The sequence below is a fragment of the Dendrobium catenatum genome, unplaced genomic scaffold (assembly GCF_001605985.2).
Source record: "Dendrobium catenatum unplaced genomic scaffold, ASM160598v2 fragScaff_scaffold_1333, whole genome shotgun sequence".
NCBI lineage: Eukaryota > Viridiplantae > Streptophyta > Magnoliopsida > Asparagales > Orchidaceae > Dendrobium > Dendrobium catenatum.
Window position 1 is genome coordinate 6,231 of NW_021319795.1, and position 25,317 is coordinate 31,547.

Consider the following 25,317-nt stretch of genomic DNA (forward strand, 5'->3'; position numbering starts at 1 on the left):
GGCTCGACTGAATAAACGAAATAGAAGAATGATTGTTACTTAGATCGAACGGCTGAAATTCGGCTTTGATGTGTTCACCCGATTTTTCAAAACTATTTTTGATTTGCAGGGTGAGCATTTTGACCACCAGACTTGAATGATTTTAGTCGAGATCGGGTATTATGCGAATCGAAACTAGCTAGCAGGCCAGTTCACAGTCCAACCAATTAAACTGGTTGTCAAGTCCGACTTTTAAAACCTTCATAATTCGAGAAGAATAGATACATTAGGATTAAATAATAAAAATATTTAAAATAACGAACAAATCTGGCTATCTTTAGACCAATTTGATGATATTAGTGAGAGGAGAGGCCAAAGTATCTTTTAGGAGTGATGATGTAAGTCCTAATGGATCTCATAGAGTCAAGGTTTAAATCAATTGAATTGTGTGACAAATGATATCACAAAATCTTACATTGGCATTTGGAAGATTTGAATCCTACACAATCTTTTAATGAGTCTTTTCCTAAACAAATATAAAATTAGGGGTGTCAAAACGGGTCAACGAGTCGGGTTCGGGTCCAACCCAATCTAACCCGGGTCCAAATGAGTTAACTCGAACCCAACCCGATTTTGCAAATGAGTAAGGTTTCTCAACCGGACCCGACTCACACGGGTTGTCGGGTTGAACCGACCCGACCCGCTAACCCAGTTGCAAAGGGGGTAAGGTTTCTGAAACGGTGTCGTGAAGCTTGTCGAGACGACGCATATGGGAGGAGCGGGTCGCTTATGTGAGTGTAGGCAGAGGCGTTAGGCAGGTGTCGCTCAACGTAACGCTTGCGTGACAATTACTATATGCAGGAGTGCAGGTGAAGGCATCCGTGAACGGCATGAGCAGGACTGTTGGGACGCCAACACGACCCGAGGGCGAAAGCGACGAAGCTGGGGTGGAGTGGAGGACGATTGTCTGATGTCTATCGGTCTAAGTCTGAGGTGCAGGTCTCATATCAAGGGGCGGAAGACTACGTGTAGTGCAGCCCTCTGAATGCAGGTGACTGAGTGCGTTCAGGCCAGCGACCAACAAGAGTGATATTTCAAACGGGTCATTCATTCATGTTAAATCGGGTCGAGTCAGGTTAGCATTTTGACTCGTACCCAACTCAAATTTTCAAACATGTCAAAAATTGCATCCTATGGTGTCAAATTGTGTCCATGAGTCGGGTTTGGGTCAACTTTGACTTTGTTAAATAGGTCGAACATAATCCAAATTTTTTAGATCATATTTGAGTTGAGTTATCGAATCGTGTCAATAATTGGAGAAATTATTCTGTGTAGACACGAACGGTCTGGAGACCAATCAGAATGTGCCACATCGCCCGATGCTGAATAGAAAATGACATAATATATTATGATTGATCTCTTAACGTCATTCATTCAGAATATGCATAAAATATAAGTTTTTCAATATAATAATTGACACCCTCCATTGAAGGAATGCTACCTCAAAATTTTTAACAAAGAAACTAAAAAAAAATCAATGAAAAGTCCATTTTAAAGTCCCCTTACCGGCCGCCAGACATTGATTCCTTCGCGTGAAAACAAAAACCTCAATAAAACTCACGCACCCACACTCACCTTCCCACTTTCCCACCCCTACCCCGCAAATCCCCAAATTCCCAAATGTCCAGACCCTCCCTTCCCCCCATCTTCTTCTTCCTCCTCTTCCTTCTCCTCCTCCTCGCACCATCCTTCTCCAAACCCTGCCCCCCCTGCGGCTCCACCACCGTCCCCTTCCCTCTAAGCACATCTCCTTCATGCGGCGATCCCACATACTCCATCCGATGCGCCTCTAATTCTTCTTCCCTCTTCCTAGACGCCCTTTCCTCCTCCTACCCTATATCCTCAATCTCCCCTTCCTTGCAATCACTAACCATCTCCCTCCTCCCAATCCCCATATCGACCAACTCCCCTTCCTCCTGCTCCGCCTCCGATACCTCTTCCGGCGGCCTCCTCCTCAACTCCTCCGCCCCCTTCAACATCTCCTCCGCCAACTCCATCCTATTCCTCAACTGCACCAAGTCAATTCTCGAATCCCCACTAAATTGCTCCTCCTCTAGCCCGTGCCACGCCTACCTCAACTCCTCCACCGACTCCGCCGCAGCCGCGTGCCGGAGATCGCCGATCTGCTGCGAGTTCCGCGCAGGCGGATCGTCAACGGCCTACGCGCTTAGGACGAACCCGACGGGTTGTAGTGCGTATCGGAGCTTTGTCGATTTGGATACGGGGAGCACGCCGGTGGCGGAGTGGAGCACCAAGGAAGGGGTTGCGCTCGCTTGGGTCGACCCACGTGAGCCAGTTTGCCGGAACCAGGCAGATTGCGAGGATGGGGCAAATGCTACGTGTACGGTTGATCCGCAGTCGTCCGGTGGATCGACGGTCAGGAGGTGCTTCTGTAATGAAGGTTTCCGGTGGGATTCAATCGCCGGCTTGTGCGCCTACAGTAAGTTGCTTGTTAAAACAATTTCAAGACTTCACAGGAGACCTTGTTTTTATGTTTTTAAATTATTATTATTATTATTATTATTATTATTATTATTATTATTATGAACATAAATTATTATATTTTTAATATTCAAAATAAAAATTTTGAATATTTTGAGTTTTTTTTATAAATAAGTATTAGTTATCATCATTGTTTAATTGGCCAATTTTACCATCACTGCATAAAAAAAAATATACATTTTTAATGACATTTAATATAATAATATTAATAAAATCAAATAAAAATTGCAAATACAAAATAAATAAATGAAATAAAACTGACCCCTAACTGCCCTTTAGTTGATATATGTTTCTTTTTTAATTTTCAACTGATCGTATTCGTCGGGTAATAAGAAGTTCATTAGTGCGGCACTAACGTACTATATGGCCTTTTCAATTTGTGGTGCTGCCACAGTAATCGCACTAAGCAGAAGAAAAAAAAAAGTGTAATTCTTTGAAATCGGAAGACATGAAAGTCAACGCGTTTTGCGATTGGCAAGTCCAATTTGTTGAAACTCCATTTTTTCACTCTATAATGACGAAAAATTTCAAAATGCCGCAATTCATCTTCAATGGAGCTCTATTTTTCTTCTTTTCTGTAGTCTTTTGTTTCGCGCATTTCTTGCGAAGCTAAAAAATAGAGCGATTTTTTTGGCGTAGGTGAACAGTCCAACGTCAATATTGACGTCAGACTGTTCATCCGCTTGCCATTGTCGTATTTTTTGGCAATCCATTGAAGCAAAAAGCCACTCCATACACCCGAATGCAGTTTGGCTGGAGAAGCTCTTAAGCTGCTGCACAATTCTTTGTAGAATTCGATTTTTTTTTTTTACTCATTGAAAATTTATAACATTGATCACAATTGAGAGTTTATTTGGGAGATCTTTTTCATTGCTTTGCTTTTAAAATCTTAACTACAATTCTCTCTTTTTTTTTTGGTTGATTTATATAATCAGAATTACTAATATGTGGTAGCTTTAAAAAAATATTTATTTGATATTTTAAAAAGAATATATTTATAATATTCATAATAACTTTCAAAAATATTGTTTTCTCTCCATAACCTCAAAATTATATTTACATAAAAACATTATAGTCATCTCATACAAATCATAAATATTGCTGATCATGAAGAAGAGAATTCCCTCCTACCTTTTGACTATTTTTTTATTTTTTTTTTGTTAATTTATGGTCTCAAAATGAGGAGAAATTATTCTGTGGACATTGGACCGTTCGGAGTCAAATTAGAATGCGTCACGTCATCCGGTACACAGTTGTACACATCATCGGTACATAATAAAATAGTGATGTGGCGTGTACTGATTCGTCTCCAAATGACATTTGGTGTCCGCACAGAATAATTTTTCCAAAGCTAGGGGCATTATATACTATTTAAAAAAAATGAGTATTGAATATTTTTTTTGGATATTGAAGCCGATTAGAAAATATTCACACGCATGACATACACAAAATTTAAATTCAAGACCTCTTTATTTCTAATTGATAGCTAAAACTTGATGAAGATTAGCTGCTTATAGTAATTTTGAATACTAATATAATTACAAATATGGAGAAATTTATTTAATTTGACGGTTCTGATTGTTTTGTCCTCCTCCTCCTAGACATCACCGAATGCACCGATTGCAGCAGTTCGAAGAATCATGCTCCTCTGATTGCAGGTGATCGTTTTGTTACAATTTATGTCAGAAATTAATTAATATTTATTTAAAGATTATGTGCTTGCTTAAATATCTTATTAGAGCGGAAAAACCGTAACTTGATTTCTGCTTCCTTGGCGGCCTCTTCCAGGTCTAGTCTCCGGCCTGAGCGCGGCTGCCCTCGTCTTCGCAGCCGGCTTCTTATTCTACCGCCGTCAACGCCGCATCCGCCGCGCTCGCGAACGCCTCGCCCGAGAGCGCGAAGAGATCCTCAACGCCCACAATCCTGGCGGCCGCACCGCCAAAATCTTCTCCGGCCGCGAGCTCCGCCGTGCCACCTCCAACTTCTCCCGCGAAAACCATCTCGGCTCCGGCGGCTACGGAGATGTCTACCGAGGATCTCTCCCCGACGGTACCCCCATTGCCGTCAAGTGTGCCAAGCTCGGCAGCACCAAATCCACCGACCAAGTCCTCAACGAGGTCCGCATTCTCTCCCAGGTGAACCACCGTTACCTCGTCCGGCTGCTCGGCTGCTGTGTTGACCTTGCGCAGCCTCTCATGGTCTATGAGTTTATACCCAATGGAACCCTTTTTCACCATCTGGCAAAGGGTGGCCTTTCGTGGCGCCTTCGGCTTTCCATCGCGCATCAGACGGCGGAAGGACTTGCTTATCTTCATTCTTCGGCCGTGCCGCCGATTTATCACCGGGACGTGAAGTCTAGCAATATATTACTTGATGAAAAGCTCAATGCCAAGGTGGCGGATTTCGGCCTTTCACGGCTGGCGGAGGCTGATCTCAGCCATGTCACCACATGCGCTCAGGTAAAGATGCTCGGACTTTGATTTGAAATGAAATCCAAATCCAATTCATTTAGAAGTTAGAAGTTCTATGATGAGTAGGAGTTTGATTGACCTGCTACTGGTTAGAATTCAAATTTTCAGTTTAGCTCGATTGTAATAACTTCATTATGATTTAAAATAACCTCCCAATTTAAATTAACTGTTATTGGGCTTTAATGTCTAAACATAGGACTTGAGCTGCTTGTACATTTCTAATTAGTAGAGTGACTAAGGCTTCATTTGGGACAGTTTTTTTATTGCTTTTTGAAGCGGAGTTTTAATAAAAAAATTCTTTTTTTTACTTTCAAAAATTGCTTTAAGAAACAGTAAAAAAGCTGTCCCAAGAGAAATCTAACTTATATAATATTAAGCTCAAATCCTGAACAAGAGAATGTATTCAAGTTAGACATGAGCATTGAATGGGATAGGTTAGGTACGGTTTCGTTTAGGATGACTTTCTTATTGCTTTTTAAAACAGCCTTCTATTATAAAAGTTAAATTTTTGTTTAAGCATCAGTAAGAAAGCCGCCCCAAAAGAAGCCTAAGGGCATCTCCAACCGAACGCCAAACGAGCGTTTGGCGTCATTCCTTCGCTCCAGCCGAACGCCAAAAAATCCTCCATTTGCTTGCGGGTGAACAGTGCAACGCCAATATTGGCGTTACACTGTTCACCCACGCCATTTTTCTCTGTCAACCGGAAAAATGCGGGAAAGGAGAAGGGCCGTTACCTTGGCGCAGAAGCAAAAAAATGGCGTTGGATTGGAGCAGCACCACGCCATTTTGCTTTTTGCGGTATTTTGACGTGAAAAATAGAGTTCTCGGTTGGAGATGCCCTAAGTCTACACGCGTAGAGTCCTTTGTTGAAAGTTTGGATTTTTCAAATATTCATACCAGCTCTTTATATGCAGGGGACTTTGGGATACCTTGACCCAGAATATTACCGGAACTATCAGCTTACAGATAAGAGCGATGTGTACAGCTTCGGAGTAGTTTTGCTGGAGCTTCTAACTTCTAAGAAAGCCATCGACTTTGGTCGCGGTCCAGAAGATGCTAATCTGGCGGTTTACGTTCAGCAGAGGGTGGATGAGGAACGGCTTATGGATGTGGTGGATGAGAAGCTAAAGGCTGCAGCGAGCCAGGTGGAGCTAGACTCAATGAAGGCTTTGGGGTTCCTGGCCATGGGCTGCTTGGAGGAGAAGAGGCAGAACCGACCTTCCATGAAGGAGGTTTATGAGGAAATTGAATACATTATAAGCATTGTAGATGGGAGTGTCGCTGGAAACAATCAAGATACGACTGTCAGGGATTTGTACCAGTGATCGACTGAAACATATTGGTTTGGTGAGTATGTTTTATAAGCAAGTTTGCTTTCTTGTCACTGAGTGGTGTTGGTTATAGGCTTCGTTTGGGACGGTTTTTTTTCTGCTTCTTAAAGCAACTTTTAAGAAACAGAAAAAAAATCGTCCCAAACATAGGCATAATGTGTCATTTTGTGTCAGGAAAATGGAAAAAATTTAGGGGTTTATATCATTTTTAAACATTTTAAATAATTTGAGGGATCAATTTCTGTTGATAAGGGATCCTACAACATAAAATTAGATACACATTCGATTTGAAATAGGTGTGCTAACTATGTTTTGCTATCTGATCATTTGCTCCTTAATAGAAGCATGCTGTTTTAAACCTATTGTTTGACATTTTTTTTTTTCTAAGCTTTGAAGCTTTTGTATTATCTCTTCGTTGATTTATAGGACTATATTATCAAAGAAGAATTTAAGGTTTCATTTGGACGGCTTTCTTACTGCTTCTTAAAACAGTTTTTTTACAAAAGTTTTGATTTAAAAAACAATAAAAAAACCGTCACAAATGAAGCCTAAGTCAATCATGAGTTTCATTGTATGATATTTACTTGCTTTTGAGGCTGGAAGAGTGGAAGAAAATGTTATAAAGGTCTCAGAAATCGATCTAAGCATGATTGCAACTATCTTTCAAAGACTATGCAGAAATACTATCTTTCAAAGACATGATTAGGAGGAATTTTAAGCCATAGAATTTATATGTTGAATTTATAGCTATGATTCCCAACAGCTGCAGGACCGACAGGCCCCAAAAATAATTTCATAATAAATAGTAATACAGTTCTAAAAGACCAAATGCCCAAAGGTACCATCCAAGCAAAAACATTAATAAGAGAAAAAACGATCTAAAACAATAATCCCAATAGCAGAAGCAACAACAGTCCTAAAAGACCAAATGCATAAGCATAATTCCTTCTCAGAACCCAAAAAACACTCCATGAGTTGCCATTCTTGTTTACTAAAATTAAAAAAGAGAGAAATTTGATTCAATGAACAATCACATAAGCTCTTAATTTTATTTTTTTCACTACCTATTTACATCATCTTATCAAAAGATGAAAAATTAAAAAAATAAAAAAAAAACCACCAAAAATGTTCATCAAGTTGGCAACTATAATATGAGTTACTCCCATATTAATGGTTTCTGTTAACAAATGGAAACGAGAAAACACAGTAAGAAATAAAATAGACAGAATAATACACAAGTGAAACAACTTAATTAGGCCTAGGAGTGGCCCACTCAACTCTAAGAATAAGATTATCATAACCATAGCCATTGAGCTTGTTGATCGCCTTCTCAGCATCTTCTCTATGGACAAAGTTCACAAAGCCAAAGCCACGGCTAACTCCAGTTTTCTGATCAACAGCCACATAGACCCGGCTTACAGGACCGAATGTGCGGAAGAGTTCATGAAGATCAGGCTCACGAGTATCCTCCGATAGATTGGTAACGCGAACAGAATTTTCGTCGTTCCTCCGCCGCATCTCGCTGCCGCCGCCCCTATCAGCACCTGCTCTCATGCCAGGAGGAACATATGTGTTCTTGCCAGCAGCACCTGTAGAAGTTTCTGCAGTTGGAGGCTTATCAATGGAGGAATCAATTGGCTGGGCCAGGTCCTTCTAAGGGCATTTAGAAGTCCAGTGATCGCCCTTTTTCCCACAAGTTCTGCAAATCATGAGGACAGCTCCAGGTTTCACCAACGCAGCAAGTGGGTCTCCTGCAGACTTCGGTTCTTCCGCTTTACTACCTGCATTGAGATGATTCCATGACAAAAAGAAAAAATTTCAATCATTCTGATAAATTTCTATATAATCTACTATAAAAAAGGCAATTCAGCCAAAAATTTGAAAAAATATCACAGCAAGTAAAGCCAAAACAACTGATTCATTAACACACAAGATGAAACAAAAAAAAGAGCGAATGCTAAGAAAAGAAAGAGTAAGACTTCATTTGAGACAACTTTCTTGCTATTTTATGAAGCAACTTTCTAGCTCAAAATTTTCAAATTCAAAAACAAAAATTGTACTAAAAAACTACTTTATAAAACAATAAGAAAGATGTCTCAAAAGAAATAGTTCAACACTAGATTAAGAATAAAAAAAAATATTCAAGATGATGAATAATTATAAATGGATCAAAATTATAAGTCATAAAATGAAATTATAGGATTGACTAATGAGGCATATATTAAAGTAATTAAACAAATAAATTACATCATTTTTAAAGAATCAATTTAGACATGCCTGAAGGACTAATACATATGTGATTAATATGTTAAGAAAATTAATAATTCAGAACATAGATAGCAAAAAAAAATTCTTATCATTTTTATTAATCTTGAGAAGGCATATGTTCAAGTATCATGAAAATTAATTTAGTGTATATTAAAGAATAAAAATGTACGTCAAAGGTATCGTAAAGTTATAAGATAAACATAATAAAGCTCTAATAAATAATAGTAGTTGTTGAGTGATAAAAGACATTTTTTTTAAATTAAGACTATATCAAGGACTAACATTGATCTCAAAACCTTTTATATTAGTAAAAGAGATGTAAATAAGTGATATGTAAAAAAAATGAATTGATGTAAATGTTTCACAAGGACAGTTCTCCAAGGTGAGACGACGACAACAACAACATCAAGCCTTTATCCCACCATGTGGGATCAGCTACATGAATTATTTTTCTCCATTGTGTTATGTTAGAGTCAAATTCTCATTTAAATCTAATAAAGAAAAGTCATTTTTAATATTTTCTAACCAAGTCTTTTTAGGTATAACTCAACCTTTTTTAACAATAAAAATGTATGACACAGGTTTACCTCTACCTCTACCTCTACCTCTACAAGGTAAGAGAACTAATAAAATAGTATTGAAAGTTAAAATATTGAAGAAAAAACCTAGAAGATAAAAAACTTTTTTGTAGGGTGTAATGTTAACAATTAGTTGTCAATATTACTAAAAATAATGTAATATCTAGCTTTAATAGGTTTAGGTATCTTGATGCTATTATACAAAAGTATGGGATGTAGAATACATTATAACTTCTAGAGTTAAAGATTGATGGTTAAGATGAAGAACTGTGATATGATCATAATGTTAAAAAGAGGATATCAAGGAGAATTAAAGATGCTTTTATAAAACCACAATTATACTAGCTATAATATGGATCTAAAGTCAAGAGATAGTTGAAGTTAAGCGTCGAGAAAATATGAATGCAAAGGAAAATGTGTGGCATTAAGTGATGATCATATTAGAGGACTTTTGAGTGACTATTGACAGTAAGATGCTTGATAATAGACTTAGATATTTGAACATTGTTGGTATTCAATTTTAGTTCAAAGCATCTAATGGAATAGTTATTTGGGAAAAGAATGACAAACTTAGATAGTTTGAGAATGATTGGATAGATATGGGGATGAGCAAGCTAGATAGATGAAAAACATGAATATTTGCTAATGTAAGTTACATAGGCCAAAAATAGTTGCCCATGAACATCCTAGAACAAGCATTCAAGACTCCATAGTTCAAGGATCAAAACAATTCACAGTTCACCCCTAAGGGCATACATATCTTTTATATAATGCTCGTATGGAATGTCCTCCTTCATAGAGGAGGATGTTCTCCCTGCTAGATAGGCGTTGAAGCTAGGCAATTCTCAATATGTCTTGATAGTTTAAAGAAGATCCCCTCCTTTCGGTATAAATAATAACTACATATTTGAGCTTTTGATTGCTATGTGCCCTCCAAAGAGGTCACATCTTTTATGTCCTTCAAAAAATATCATTATTCTTCCAACAAAGTTGGTAATATTATGAGTTGCATGACAGTCATGCTTCTCTTTTCATGTGGTAAAAACATAGTTGACTTTATATGGAGATGCAACGTGTCATTCGTCAACCCTTGCCTAAAATTCGCCACAAATTCTCTTGATCTTCATCTGTCATGAAGCCCATGTTCTCATAAAAAGATTGGTCAAGTCGTGGTGCCAAGTAGCTGGGTTGTGAAGCCAAATAATCAGTTCATGGCATTGAGTAATCGAGTCAAGGCGCCCAATAATTGAGTTGGGGCAGTTGAGTAGCCGATGTCAGGCCCCAAATTGGTTTTTACTTGCTTAGGCAACTCATTAGTATTCTTTGAGTGTAGTTGCCCAAGTTCTTCCTAGATGGCTGAATTTGGACTTGGTACCCAATGAGGTGATCATGTGAGTTTATATAGGAACATTGTGTATGTGGAATCCTCTTTGGTTTTGTTTTATGACTAGCTCCCACTTACACTTCTTTCAAGAATCTAAACGTGATCATGTTCTTAACTCAACTTATCATACTAAGAATTCACCCTTGACATGGGTCTAGTCATTGTTGAGTTCAGCCTAGTCATTTGAGGCAAGTTATTAGGTGACTAATTTGCCATGAGTCACATAGTGATTCAGAGCATGATTTTGTTCCAATCGCCTAAGTGGTGACTAGTCGATCATTTATATCCAGCTAATGGTTCTTAGCCAATGAAGTCAAATCAAATTGCAGTAATCAACTAAGGAGTACTCAACAACATAAGCTTGTTTTTTGCAAGCAAGAGATTTTCATGTAGGACTTATATGTGGGCTGTCATGTAGATAGCTCTAATTTCTTCATAAGGAGTTATTTTTTTAATAAGTTTACAATAAAGATTAAAAGTACACCCAATTAGATGGGTAGATAAAATTAATATAAGAAAATTAAGAACTACCATAATATGGGTGTAAGTTATACAAGATTATTTGAAAAGATAAAAACTTGAAACACCTCGCCTTTAGAAGGTCATAAGACCATTAGATTGCCATCTAATCAAGAGGATATAAATCGCAGTCCTAAACAGTTATACTACTAGATTTGTAAGCCCTATCTTCTAATCAAAATCACACTGAACTATCCAAGGCTTGGACTGCCTACTCAATGGGACAAGGTCACAAGAGCCTTACTCTAATTGAGAGGTTGTAAGTGCTACATGTAAGCCCTTTCAATACTTGAATGATAAGTTGAACCTATAGGCACATCCAACAATATAGAAATAAGCCGTGGTTCTTGTTCTTTAGGCCTCAATGTCACGGCCTTAAACGATATATTATACTTCACATTTGCATAATGCTTTCAAAGACATGTATGATGAATATTTAGATCCTAGGGCAACCCCTCCTATAGAACATGGTCTTAAGACCGATCCATGGAGTTATAAATCCTATCTGCGTCGCAAATTTGATTCCAACCTTCGGAGAATTACCTGGCTACCCTCCTGTGTGTTTTCTCTATGTAAGGCACATAGACTCCATTATTCTCAAGTAGCGCCATAACGTCATCGAAATCAATGAACAAACACTAGCAGACAAAGCAGATTTATAATAAACATAAGCATCAATTTCCAAACAAACGAACCAGGAGCTCTAGGCCTCTCAAGTATAATTTCCTCCGTGGATACCATAGTAAGGCGGCTGCTGGCATCCTCGTGTGCGGCGTCGCCGAACTTGGCCCATGCCCGGCGCTCCAGAGCACGCTTGCTAAGCCTCGCGCGCGCAAGTTTGCGGATTTGTATCGTGGTCGTTACCTTAACCTTTTTTCCATCATCGTTGAACTTGTCCTCGATCACCTTCTTCAGGCCATTCTCATCGGGCCCAATTACAATCCTCGGCGGAAGAAAAAAATCCATGTCCTCAACATCATCTTCCAGTTCTCCCCACCGGAGCTTGCTTGCCGGCACTCGACCAACGTCCGCCGCCATGTCCACTGAAGAAATCTCGAGCCACCACCCAAATAACCGAATGAAGAAGTCGCGGACACGGTGCGCAAGCCCAGCAGCAGGTAGAAATAAACCCTAGGGGACCGTTTGTTATCGGATTGGATTTTAACTCCAGTGAGATTTAAATCCTGTAAATTCGATTTAAAATTAAATAGTAAAGTCTAAGGGGCCGTTTGACATCCAGCAGAATTTATCTATTTAGAATTTAGTAAATCCTATGGCTCTTAAATCTTGGAATTTTTTTTTATTAATCTTGAAAATTATTTGTCAATGTAATCAATAATTTAAGATATTTAGTTCATTATAAAATTAATTTTTTTTTAAATTTTAAATATCTCTTAAGTAAAATTAAATTATTAATTACTATCTTGATTAACATTAATAAATAATATCATTAGAATCTTGATTATAGTTACTTAATTATCAATTAACATAATTAAATTTTTAATTATTGATTATAGTCCTAATTATCAAAGTATTTACTTAGTTGTTAATTGATTAAGTTGTTGATATATAATGAATTGGTTAATAATTTTTTAAAATAACTAATTATTTAACTAATACATGTAGTTAAAAATTAATAAATTATGAAATTGTTATTTAATTTTTGAAATAATTAACTATATATTTAATCATCTCATTAGGCACTTAATTAGTCAACTACTCATGATTGACAAGTTACCGCAAGAACAATATTGTGAGAAATCAACAAGAGCAATGCTATTAATTAATTATTATTTATATTAATAATTATATATTTAATCAATTCTATTTCAAAATATATTTATTAAGTTGATTATATTAATTTATACGCCTAAAATTACATAATTTGTGGTTTTTTTTTTCACTTCGTCGCTATTTCTTTGTGCTTGTTTTGATTGTGTGTGCTTCGCAAGATGAAAGTATATGACAATAATTTTAATTAAAATAAAACTATGTAAATTTTTAATATTTAGAATTTGAAATTGAAGAATTAATTAAATGATTAACATTGTAAATAATAATTAACTAATTAATTAATAGTATAATATTTAAATACTTGATGAGTTAATTAATAGTATTATTAAAACAGTAATTTTAATTAAAATAAAACTATGTAAATTATAATACTAATAAGTTATAATTAAAAAATAAACCATAATGCAATATTGGCATAATTTTTTAATTTGATCTTAACTTTTTTAAGAAATCGTATTTTCATATTCTGATTTTTTTTCAAATAAAAAAAAATAAATTAAGAATTTATAAAAAAAATTAATAATTTTTAAAAACCGGGGAAATAAAATCCGGTTTCTTTTAAAATCACATGGTCAAAGTAAAAAAACGGATAATAAAGTTCCAATTTTCATTAAAACCAGATAATTAAGTTACATGTTTGCTCATTTTTTAATCAAAACACACTCCTTTTTATAAAATGCCCTTAAAAGTATCTCAAGCCCTGTCACATTCTTTAGCTTCTTCCTCATAACTAATGACCATTTAATAGATTTCATAACACCAAAACTTATTTTAGGCCAAAATTTATCTGTTTAAATTATTTCTTAAATATCATTTTTTATCATTGTTTTATCTTATATTACATTTATATAATATAAATGATCTTTTGCTAAATTATACTACAAAAACTCACTATTTTCTATACAATAACATATATTTCTCATCATATATATTTTTAAAATAAACTATCTTATATTTATTTTTTTTAAAACAAAAAGTTTTTTTTTTTTCTAATTAGATCTCTTATAACAATAATTGATCAACACTCAAAATCTGCCATTTTATTTCAACACCACAAACACGTACAACAGGAAAAAGGCTTACTACGTAAAATAGAAAGCCATTCACGCAGCATACATATAAATGCATGCCTTATTCACCACCACTTACGCCTTATTCTACTCATCACTCTTAAGCTCCACCATCTTCCCCATTTCCCTCACCTTATTTTGCTCCGCGCCTGAAACCGCCACCGTCCCATTACCTGCACCAGCAATGGCAACACCAGCCGAGCCCACGGTGTTCGTCCCCGTAGCCCAAATGGGCAAGCTGTATATAACAACGTTGCGGTCCTTTTGCAGTATGAGAATATAGTTTCCAGTTTCTCTGTTAGTGTTACTCGCCCATATAGCTTTATTTTTGCGATTGTAGATTACGAGGTTGCCGTCGGTCTGCATGGTGACGTAGCAACCCTTACCCTTACCGTTGGTGCCCGAAGACCAAATTGCAGACCCGTATTCGTAGAGGACGAGATTGCAGTCGCTCTGGATGATGAAGGAGTAGCCTCCTTGTGTGAGGGCTTGGCCTGTGTTGAGGCGCTCGCCGGCGAGCAAGTGGTTGTAGTACTGGCATGAGGCTGGGGTGGCGAGCAGGACGGTGAGGGTGGCGGCGAAGAGGAAGAAGGTGAAGGAAGCCATGGCTGATTGCTGGGGTTGCTTCGCTGATTTGATTTGAATTAGTGGGTTGGGATTAGATCTTTATTTATAGTGGAGGGGATGAGAATGGCTGAGGAAAATTACAGTGTTCTTCATGCTTAGTGGGTCTGTTCAGCTCCTGCAATAGTAGTTTACTAATTTATGATATTCGACGTGCTCATCCTCTCTCAAAAAATAATTCAGAAAAAAAATGGAAATAAGAGTAGTAAGGAAATTTCATTCTTTTATTTATTAAATTGAATTCCAAAAATATCCTTACGATGAAAATTTGTTCAGGGGGCTGCCCCCGTAAATCCCCGCGAGGGCACTGACCCTTGACTCCGCCACCTGACCGGCAGGTCAAACCCCGCCAAGGTCACTGCCCCCTTGGACCCACGACATATCTGCGAAGCGTACGACGATCAATAATATGAACAAATAGGTTCAAAGCAACTTCAACATACATTTTGTAGAAATTCAATAATTAATCATCTTTAGTGACCATTTTTTTGTATGTATTATTTGGTAGATATTGACCCATTTTTTGTAGAAAAAAGTCAAGCCAAATTCGAAGCAACACAATCAGTTACTTATAAATTTACCCCCCTTAAAAATTAAAACTGAATCCGCCGCTTACTAGATCAAGAATCATGGTGAAAGACTAACATGGAATACTTTGTTATTAGTACATAATCGTCAAGATGTGCATTAAAAAATTCTTTTATTAATTAGTACATAGTCGTCAAGCTGTGCAATATTAAAAAATACTTTGTTATTAGTTAGTACATAATCATCAAGCTGTGCATTAAAAAAACTTTGTTATTGGTACATAATCGTCAAGCTATGCATTAAAGAATTAATCAAAAAATTTGATATGTTTGTCATCTTATCCTTAACCTACGTTTAATATTAGAGCACGATGTGTCACTACTGAATGTGGAGATTTGAAATGTTTAATTTGCACGTAAAGTTTTAGAATTTAAGATCGACTAGAATAGGCTCTTATATTTTATGAGCAATTAGGGTTGTTAAGTGTTAGGAAATTTGAGTCGTTAGAGTATATATTTTATATCTCAATATGATTAAAATATTTTGCACACATAAATAAAAAATAATAAGATAAGAAAATTTTTACGTGAAAATTCCGGAACGGAAAAAAGTCATTAGGCCTTACCAAAGTGATATAAGAAATTTTTTTTCTTCACAATTGAAGAAAACATGGAACAAACGTATGATTTTTTTCTGAAGGAGATTACAAAAATAAAGTGTCCAAATAGGGATAGTTGATATATATACCCAATAAAAACTATTTTGATTTCCCCAATAATGATTATAAAAAGCAGGTGTCAATCGGCGTACAACTATACTCAACAACACGGTCAAATCTTGTTAGTATTCTGAGAATAGTGGTGATTTCTGATGTAGATTTTTGTTTGCGATGATGATTGTCGGCGGCAATAGTTGATGGTTGTAGGTGGCAATCACAAGAAAATGTAAAAGAGTTATATCTAGTTTTCTCTCTATCCCCCCTCCTTCTCATGTGAAGAATGAAGCTCTATTTATAAGCTTTTGGAATGAGCATTTTGATAATTTGAATTGAAATTCAAAACACTCCATAGTACGACCCATATTGATTCCCTAGCTTGATCATGAAGCATTTATGTGCTACAATAATGTCATAATTGATTGATCTTTGGATGGTTAATTAGATTCATTTCTTCGAGCCGCTAGATTCAAATATAAGCATGTCTAATTTGTAAGTCATTTCATCATCCAATTAATATATAAAGTTTACAATCATACTTCAAGTGTTGATTTGAACTCGGATTGGACCACTTCTGGTACAGTTGGGTACATCCTATTGAGACGTTCGGATTAACAATTAGTTTGCTCAGATTGGAGTTCATATAGTCTCGAATTTAATACTAGAAGTTTTCAATTTTAATTTTGCCTTGAGATTTGTGCTAAATAATGCATATTTTTTTTTTGTAGATATATCAAGGATAATTAGGAAGATTAGTAGAATATGATAAATGATTCTAGTTCTTTTTTATTTTTTTTTTAATTTTTACTGCCGACTCTTGAGATAATGCGAAGGTCAATGTAGATATACAATTTTATGGGCAAAAAATTCCAAAAAATTATTTTATTTTATCATTTATAAATGGTGTGCTTCTTATAATTTCTACAGAAAGTTTTATGATATTTAATTATGATTTTTTTTTAATTTTCTATAAAAATGATATATCTCTTTTAATTATATAGAATTGGTGAAATGCGAACTTCTTCTTTACCAATCATTTAGATTTGTTTCTATAAAAAAAATACAAATTTCAGTTGGAATAAATTTGGCGTTCCTTGTAAAAACCTCAATAAAACCTCCTTGCAAGTTGCAAGAGTTTCCAAATATTTCAGCACACGTGTCTATGTAACCTTCGTTAGTATTTCTTATGGTCATTATTGATGATAGAACTATCACTAGGGCTTATGTCTCTTTTTTTTTGGCTTCCAATGCTATCTCTTGGAGCTCTAAAAAAATAATGATTTATCGCTCGATCATTCACAGAGGTTAAATAGCATCTCTTGGCCTCAACGGTGGCTAAACTAGATCATTATTTTTTTTAAAGGTAAATGTTAAACTTTATATATATATTGATACATCATCACAAAATTAGCTTGATCAGGCACGAATCTCGAGGAAAAAGCTAGTTGGAAACTTCAAAAATTAATTTTGGGAGTACCCAATCTCCGATTTCAGCAAGCTTATAGTCAAACTGAGCGTCTCGGAAATACGAATCCAACGACACCAAATTCGACCCAATCCGAGTCCAAATGGGTCCAAATCATGGATCCGAAGCGCTGTTGGAAGGTTCAAACCACTATTTGAGTTACCAAACGGACTCCGATTTTGACGAGCTTATACTCGAATCGAAGGGCTCGACGAGACGTAACATACTAGGGCTGATAGAATTCAGCGCCCAAAAAAGGAATTGACTAAAAACAACAATCAGAACACAATTCCTACAAAACTCATTAGCAAACCTCCGAAAACTTTTAGTCTTCAGCGTCTCAAACTTCCTATCAGCAGCATAAGCACCATTGATATCATTCGGGCAGCATTCCTGCAAAACTGAAAAACTCCAAAACCACAAAGTTCTATTAAAATACTCAAACCTCTTATAATTGCATGAAAGAGAACACCTAATCAACCCGCTGGGATAGACTACAACCTCATTATTGCACTCATCTATCAGACTGAAACAAAGGAACCCAAAACAGAAAACGAACCAGCTGACTCTCGCACTGCTAACACCCAAATAATAACAACAGCTCAAAATAATCACAGACCACCTGAAGCAAAAAAAACCCAAAAGCTACACAGACATGCATAACACCACCACACGAGCAATGCCACCACCTACAACAAAGGAAAAACAGACTACCAAACTCCATGAAACCCGCGACAACAGCCCAACACAAAAAACCATAGAACAACATAAAAAAAAACACCAACCACACACCACCTAATGATGTCTGATATAAGGTAACCCAGCATGGTCCAATCTAGCCAAACCTTTTCCTGGGTCCGGCACTTCATCCTCATAGGCCAGATTATCTGGACTCTACCCGCAGGCGGGGAAGTTGTCTAAAGAGGGAAGAGAGAGAATGCATGCATGCGACCCCGGACGATATATTCCGGCTATTCCCTAGATCGTTATGTTTCTATGTGAGTTAATTCTTAAAATTTTATTAGTAATTATGAGTAGAAAAATTTTATTCCTGAATAGCATAGCGAGTCAGGCACATGCACATATAAGAAAGAAACCTATAAAAATCATACCAGTTCTATTGCGCAAACAAAATAAACAAAACAATCACAACAATGAAAACCATAAAAAAGAGTATTCATAGTCCATGACAAGTGTCATATAATATTACATCACAGAGTACAGAAAAAGTAGTGGTGGCCGGGCTCCACCGATAACAACCCGGGTTCTACTCCTAAGGAATGACACAAATTTTAAAACAAGGCATTATCACTGAAAGGTCCCGATAGAGCTAAAAGCTACCATTTTTATGATGGTAAAATAAATAAAGAATAAAGATTCCTCCCTCTTGGTTTCTCGTAGGGTGTGCTTTAAAAGGATGTCGAAATGAAAAAAGAAATTCTCTACAATAAATTTTCTTTTCCCTTTGGACCCCTCTACATTTAAAATGCCTTATTTTAATAATTTTCACAACATTTACCATCAAATACATTACATCAGCAAAAAGAAAATCTAAACTTTCTTGTAGGGGTTATCCTAAGCATTTATAATCAGAATCATCCAAGCAGTTATATATGAAATAAAATTGCTCAACATCAATCACACTTGGCCGTGCTTTAATTATTTGGGGGCTAAGCAGCTAAAGCACCCAAAGCAATTATACATTTTATTATTAATTTTAGCCCCCTTTAGCACTATGTGAGCACGGCTATCTACAAGAAGACAACGTCAGTATAAAAATAACGCTTCTAACCTATGGGTGTTCTACCGCTGATCACAACACAGTGCAGAAAAGAAGCTAGAAGTCGCCACAGAAAGTATACAAAAAAAACTAACACAATCAACAGAAGCAAACAGCACACATGTCACATGCAAAGCGTCACATCACAGAGACAGAAAGTAAAGAAAATATCTGCCTAACCTAAAGTTAGTAGTCGTGTCATAACGAACAAGTCTAAGTGTGTGTATAGGGTGATTTAGTTAGAGTTACTTGCATTTTATTTGTTAAAAGATAAAAGGAAGATTTTAATTGAAGTTTAAGTATTAGTATTTTAAGATTGATTTTAAAAATTTTATTTTAGGATTTGATTGATTACCACCTATGTTTCACACCGAGGCCGTGAAGTTTATTTCACCCTCCTTGAGGCTAATTTAATAGCCTCGTAGGCCTGGGTTACCCAGTGGCAACTAATTTTGTTAAATTATTTAGTTGTTTATAAATTAAAAATAGGTGAATTAAATGATTTATTAATAAAGTTTGTTGATTGATTTTAAAGATTGATCTAAGGTTTAATATTTAAGAGCCTTTTATCCTAATAAATTTTAGCTTTAGATTTGAATCTCCTAATTTAATCTACAACTTTTAAATTCTAAATTGGTTAAGAGTTTATTATTATATTAATTAAATTTATATCATGAAAATAAAAGATTACAAAGTTCTTAAAGGGATAAAAAACTCATTAATTGTTCAATAAACTACAATAAAAAGGGGGAAAAACCAATGGAGTTAACAATCCTTCACTAATTACATGATAAAAAAAAAGAAAAAAGCAGGCAAGGAGCCATAACATAAAAAAACCATAATGGTCGGCACCAGAGCCCAAAGCTCAAATAAACTTTAGGATCATACGGGATGCAACCAGCATTACCTGCAAAAAAAATATACAACAACAAAAATAACAACTAACCTCAAGAGACATCATTAAAAGAGATCAACTAAAACCCTCACATCACCTGAAGAAAAGCTAGATCACCTAGATCTAGTTCTTGTTGATCCTTGGTCACTTGGATGATAGTTGTGATGCTATCAAATATTGATTCTATTGATAAAAAAAATATTCTAAATGATAGTCGTATCTTCAACTTATAATCATTTTTTTTAGTTGATAAGAAAATGTATATGCTCTAAAAATAATTAGAGATCAACTTACATTCTCTCATATGCAAAACATCAAATTATCTTCTTAAAGGTTGAAATGATACCATTTTAATCTTCTCTTCTACCTTGCATGAGACTTGGAACTTCTCCCACACTTGCTTGGCTGAAGTGGAGCTTGAAATCTTTTCAAAACCATCATCATTTGAAGCTTCTTTAAATGGGAAAGAGAATCTTCTTGCCTCTCTTTCTTAGACCTCTTATGCTATCATTCTCCATTGAGAATAGAGCAGAGTCATTGCTTGGCTCATCGTTGTTTTTCTCTAAAATCTCCCAAATATGATGCGCTCTAAGAACGCCTTTATCTTGATACTCCAATTATCATAATTCATTTTCTTGAGCACTTGGACTTGGAAGGAAGTCATTCTAATGTTCGCCAAACCTTTGGTCTCTAACTCCTCTTTGTTGGAATGGAAAAGCTTTTTAAAACTAGACAATATTAATGAGAAAAGAAAATATGAAAGAGGCTACTTAAACTAATTAAGAATAAGATGAGATACGAAAAAGGCTACTTACTTTAGTTTCTCACTTCGCTTAATACAAACTCAAAAATATCATCACTATTTATACTAATATTATCTCCATTAAGATTATGACAATATATTTAAATCCAATAGTTACAAATGATTTTTTAGAAAATTTTCTATGTTCTATCATAAAAAATATTAAATATTATTCTAAATTTTTCTAAGGTTTAATTTAGAGTAGATTTCTAATATTTTTCAAAAGATTATTCTAAAATATGTGCTCTATTTGGAGAAGAAAGTTCCAAATAACAATGGGCAAAATTTAGTTTAACTTTCAACAATATGCAAATGAAATGGATATTTAGAAAGCTTAAATTGAAAATCAAAGAATTATAGTAGTTCCAATTGCTACAATTTTATCACCAAAAGAATTGCACTGATTTTAACTAATATAGTTGTTAAAATTAAACATTTTAACTGCGGTTTAAATTATTGTGGTGGCCTTCTACAAAACATTTTTTTTTTCTGAAGTAGTGAAACATATAGGAATGTTTTTTTTGATTAAAACCCACTCATGGGGCCTACATGATAATATTCAAAAATCGGTTACAAGATCATTAGAAGGATCCTCCGGCCAGCTCGCTACTGCTCGAAAGAGCTACAAGTAAAAAAGAAAAATCAAAACCTATGTGCCGGTGGATCCTTTTTCTACGATTACAAAAAGAACTTAATAATAAACTAGGTCTGTGAGACAACAGAACCTAAAAAAAGAAGCTCATAATGATGACGTTCAGCTCAGTCTTCATGCAAAAAAATAAAAGAAAACAGCAAAATAGTTTTAAGAACCAAAAGGAGAATACCTTGCGGACATTGCAGCTTGTACCTCGATAAATGTTTTGATTCATGCAGGTAATTCTCCCAAAAAAGATGTGAGACAAATAGAAGGTAACATAAGCTAGCTAAATAGCCAAAAAAGTTCCTGTAAAACCAACCCTCTGAGTGATGAGGAAGCTGCAGAAAAAAAAAAAGAAACCCACAGTAATAACACCCAGCCCAACCGTAAACAGGAGAGCCAAAAGACCCCAAACGAAAGAGCCCACCAAGACTCATCTATCTAAAACAATCATTCCAGTGCTTAGAAAAAGAATAATAACTCCCAAACAACCCATCTAAATCCTTGATAACAACATGGACGCTATAGATGAAAAACCAAATATAAGAACTACACAAGCTCTCCAAATAACCCATAGAAGAAGAGATAAAAACAATACTCCCACCACTCAGAACAACAACAGATAAAGAAAAAGCCCCGCACCTGTGACAGGAAACACAATGAGGAACAACACCAACCCCTACCAGAAAACCAAAGCAGAAGTGCATAGAATACTTAGAAGCCAGACAACAAAAATAGGAAATAACAGAAAAGAGAACAGCAACCAAAAATCACCCAGCAAATAAAAATCAGGCGAAAACAACCCACCACAAACACCACAGCAACCTAGGAACACAACCATCAATTCAACCTGAGATAAGGAATACCCAAAATATCAAGCTTAATTAATCCCATTAACATACGAGGCAAATTGTCATTCCCAAACTCCATATCATTACTCAAATTACAGCCAAATTTAGCTAATCAATCAGCACAAGCATTTCCTTCCCTCAAAATATGATTAAAAGAACAATTGAAATTAGACATCACAAGACGAATTTTTCTAATAAGATAGAAAAATTGAGGATAGAAAACATTATCGTTCTTAATCATCTGAATTAAAAGCATAGCGTCCACCTCGATCTTAACATTAAACACACCCCTTCTTTGGCATAAATCCAGCCCCTTGGCAAGGCCCATGAGCTCAGCAAAAATGACTTTACACAGATATAAAGGAGCCGCAAAAGCCAAAATCACCTTACCCGACCAATCCTGAAGAATTCCCCCCATACCCGCAGTAGATTGACCCACAGAGCCATCAGTATTGAGCTTAAAGAAAAACTGCGTAGGTTTTAACCACCTGACCACCCTCTCCCTTCTCCCCACATGAATATCATCCAAAGAAATACCAAGAGAAAAAGCATAATTAGCACAATTACTGAAATTTTTCCCTTTAATGAGGTTAGCAGAGTAGCTTAATTTGAATAATTCTATTATTAACATTAGTAATGATAACATTGGCATTAATTTTAACACCACTATGCTTAGCCTCGTTTCTAGCCTTCCAAATGAACCACAGAATGAAGATAGGCAAAATATTAAAAATATGACCATTAGAAAAAACCATCCAGTCAGTAAGCATAGAAGAGATGTTGCCATTGCCGGACACAGTCAAAACTTTTTTAACAGAATTAGCAAAGAACCTCAAAACAGTTTGGGCCGTAGGGCTATTAATAAAAACTTGCTCGATACTTTCAATATTAAAACAATATTGACATTTAGAAGGGAGGAAAAAACCTTTATTCCAGAGTCGATTGTCCACAGGTAAATACCCTTTAATGCATCTCCAAGCAAGAATGGAATAAATATTGTTCCATAAAGCATTAAAAATCATAGACTCAGCTATTGTAAATTTATATTTATTGAAAGTCTTGGACGAACGATCAAAAGAAACTTATATTTGATCAAATATAAAATAATTTTATAATGGAGAAAAGTAATTAATTATTTTGCAGTATGAAATAACATGTAACAAATAGTTGTTCTCAGCAAATCAAGGGTAAAGTTAAGGGGCGAGTTGGCCGGCTAAAAAAGGAATGTAATTTAAAAGGAATACTTTGAATTTATTTGAATGAGTATAAAATAAATTTCAGCTTTATTTTTTTTTATTTGAAGTAAAATGAATGTAGTGTAAAGTTTAAATATAATGACGACCAGCAGGTGGTGCCGGTGACGGAGGGTGGTGGGGCAGCGGTCGGCGATGGATGGAGGCGATATTGGTCGGCAACGACAACAGTGGTGGTTGGCGACCAGCAGCTGTGGTGGGCAGCAGTAGGTGGCGGGGGTCGGCGGCTGGTGGCTGGAGTCTGGTGGAGGTGGTAGACGGTTGGAGACAGTCCAACGAGCTTGCTTTAGATGTAAATTGTTCTCGCTCAAAACTAGGAAGAGTTTGATTTACCTAAAAATGAACTAGAGTGACTTAGTCTACATTTACTTATTTTATTTTGCATTCCTTTTTCATCCAATCAAACAAACATCCCCTAAGTTTTTGTTTGGGACATATTTTGATCATTATTTTTTTGTTGTTTTTAAGCATTTTTTATGTAAAAAAATGCTTTAGAAAATAATAAAAAAGCTATCACAAACGAAATCTAAACCTCCACAGCCTTGCCTATAGCTTCCACGTCGAGGACAGTAGACCTTGAAGTTTGTCAACCATCGTCATGCTTGAACATGTATTTTCAACAAAATAGTCCTTTAGATGATAAACATATTACATCAAAAATTCTAATATATTTTTGGATTAACATTGCAAAACAAATTAATGATTAAAACATAAAGAAGTTTGATCATAAAAATATAATATGGTCATATATTAAAGCCTACAATTAAAAAAAATAAAAAAAATAAAAAAAATAAATTAAAAAAAACCATACAATTAAAAGTTTCATTTCTCAACTAAAGAACGTTAATTATTTATAAAAAACAATATTTATATAATGCATTTCATAATTAAGATATCATAATATTCTTATTATCAAATATTTATTTATTTTTAAAGATCATTTATCCTACCGTCATAATAAAAAACCTCTTCCTCGATTAGATTGCACATAAAAAAAGATCTGCTACAGATGATAGAAATCCATTCATGCAGCATGCATAAGCTGCATGCTTTATTCACCACTACTACGTACGCGAAGTACAACGAAGACCCCTTCCTACTCATCTCCCTCAACCTCCATAATCTTGCCCATTTCCCTCACCTTATTCTGCTCCGCACCCGTAACCCCCACCGTCCCATTGCGTGCTCCGGCGATCACAACGCCAGCCGAGCCAACGGTGTTAGTCCCCGTAGCCCAAATGGGCAAGCTGTATATAACAACATTGCGGTCCTTTTGCAGTATCAGAAGATAGTTTCCAGTTTCTCCGTTAGTGTTGCTCGCCCATATGGCCTTATTTGACTGATCATAGATGACGAGGTTGCCGTCGCTCTGCAAGGTGACGTAGCATCCCAAACCCTGACCGTTAGTACCCGAAGACCAAAGCGGATTCCCGAATTCATAGAGAACGAGGTTGCAGTCGCTCTGGATAACGAAGGCGAAGCCTCCTTGTGTGAGGGCTTGGCCGGTGCCGAGGCGCTCGCCGTCGAGCAAGTGGTTGAACAACTGGCCGGAGGATGGCGCGGCCAGGAAGGTGAGGGATGCGGCGCATAAGAGAAGGGTCCTGATTAAGAAAGCCATGATTGGTTCAAGTTCAGGGTTTGCTTCTGTTGTTTGAATTCATAGGTTGGGATCCATTTATAGTGGAGGGATGAGGAGGATCGAGGAAAATTTAAAGTGTTCTTCCTGCTTTGTTGGGTTTGGCCAGTTCCTACTTTATTAGTTTATTAGTTTTTGATAAATTAGACGTGCTCACGTCTCGCATGAAAATAAT

General features: G+C 36.0%; 2 protein-coding genes and 1 pseudogene across 2 annotated transcripts; 1 reads left to right on the plus strand and 2 right to left on the minus strand.

Annotated features, from left to right (window-relative positions):
- Nucleotides 1-1,635: 1,635 nt before the first annotated feature.
- LOC110100543 (wall-associated receptor kinase-like 20) lies at nt 1,636-6,701 on the plus strand. Its single transcript, XM_020828094.2, has 4 exons — nt 1,636-2,479; nt 4,143-4,199; nt 4,330-5,000; nt 5,927-6,701. Exons 1-4 carry the CDS (start codon nt 1,660-1,662, stop codon nt 6,335-6,337), a joined length of 1,959 nt encoding a protein of 652 aa, XP_020683753.1. The 5' UTR covers nt 1,636-1,659; the 3' UTR covers nt 6,338-6,701.
- Nucleotides 6,702-7,314: 613 nt separating this feature from the next.
- On the minus strand, nt 7,315-12,250 carry LOC110100539 (annotated as a pseudogene).
- A 1,793-nt stretch (nt 12,251-14,043) lies between these two features.
- Nucleotides 14,044-25,124, minus strand: LOC110100548. The gene is made up of 3 exons (XM_028699517.1): nt 24,621-25,124; nt 17,602-17,681; nt 14,044-14,620 (listed from the first exon to the last, which is right to left on the minus strand). Exons 1-3 carry the CDS (start codon nt 25,122-25,124, stop codon nt 14,044-14,046), a joined length of 1,161 nt encoding a protein of 386 aa, XP_028555350.1.
- Between the last annotated feature and the right edge of the window lie 193 nt (nt 25,125-25,317).

Bases quoted from the DNA above. Each gene is read 5' to 3' on its own strand.
- LOC110100548 (XM_028699517.1), bottom strand. From the start codon at position 25,124: ATGGCTTTCTTAATCAGGACCCTTCTCTTATGCGCCGCATCCCTCACC. The intron at 17,682-24,620 runs GTTGAGGGAGAT...TCAGTTTTGCAG, and splicing joins AAATGGGCAAGATTATGGAG to GAATGCTGCCCGAATGATAT. The intron at 14,621-17,601 runs GTTTGCTAATGA...CTATAAATAAAG, and splicing joins AAGACTAAAAGTTTTCGGAG to ATCTAATCCCAACCCACTAA.
- LOC110100543 (XM_020828094.2), top strand. From the start codon at position 1,660: ATGTCCAGACCCTCCCTTCCCCCCATCTTCTTCTTCCTCCTCTTCCTT. The intron at 2,480-4,142 runs GTAAGTTGCTTG...TCCTCCTCCTAG, and splicing joins CGCCGGCTTGTGCGCCTACA to ACATCACCGAATGCACCGAT. The intron at 4,200-4,329 runs GTGATCGTTTTG...GGCCTCTTCCAG, and splicing joins TCATGCTCCTCTGATTGCAG to GTCTAGTCTCCGGCCTGAGC.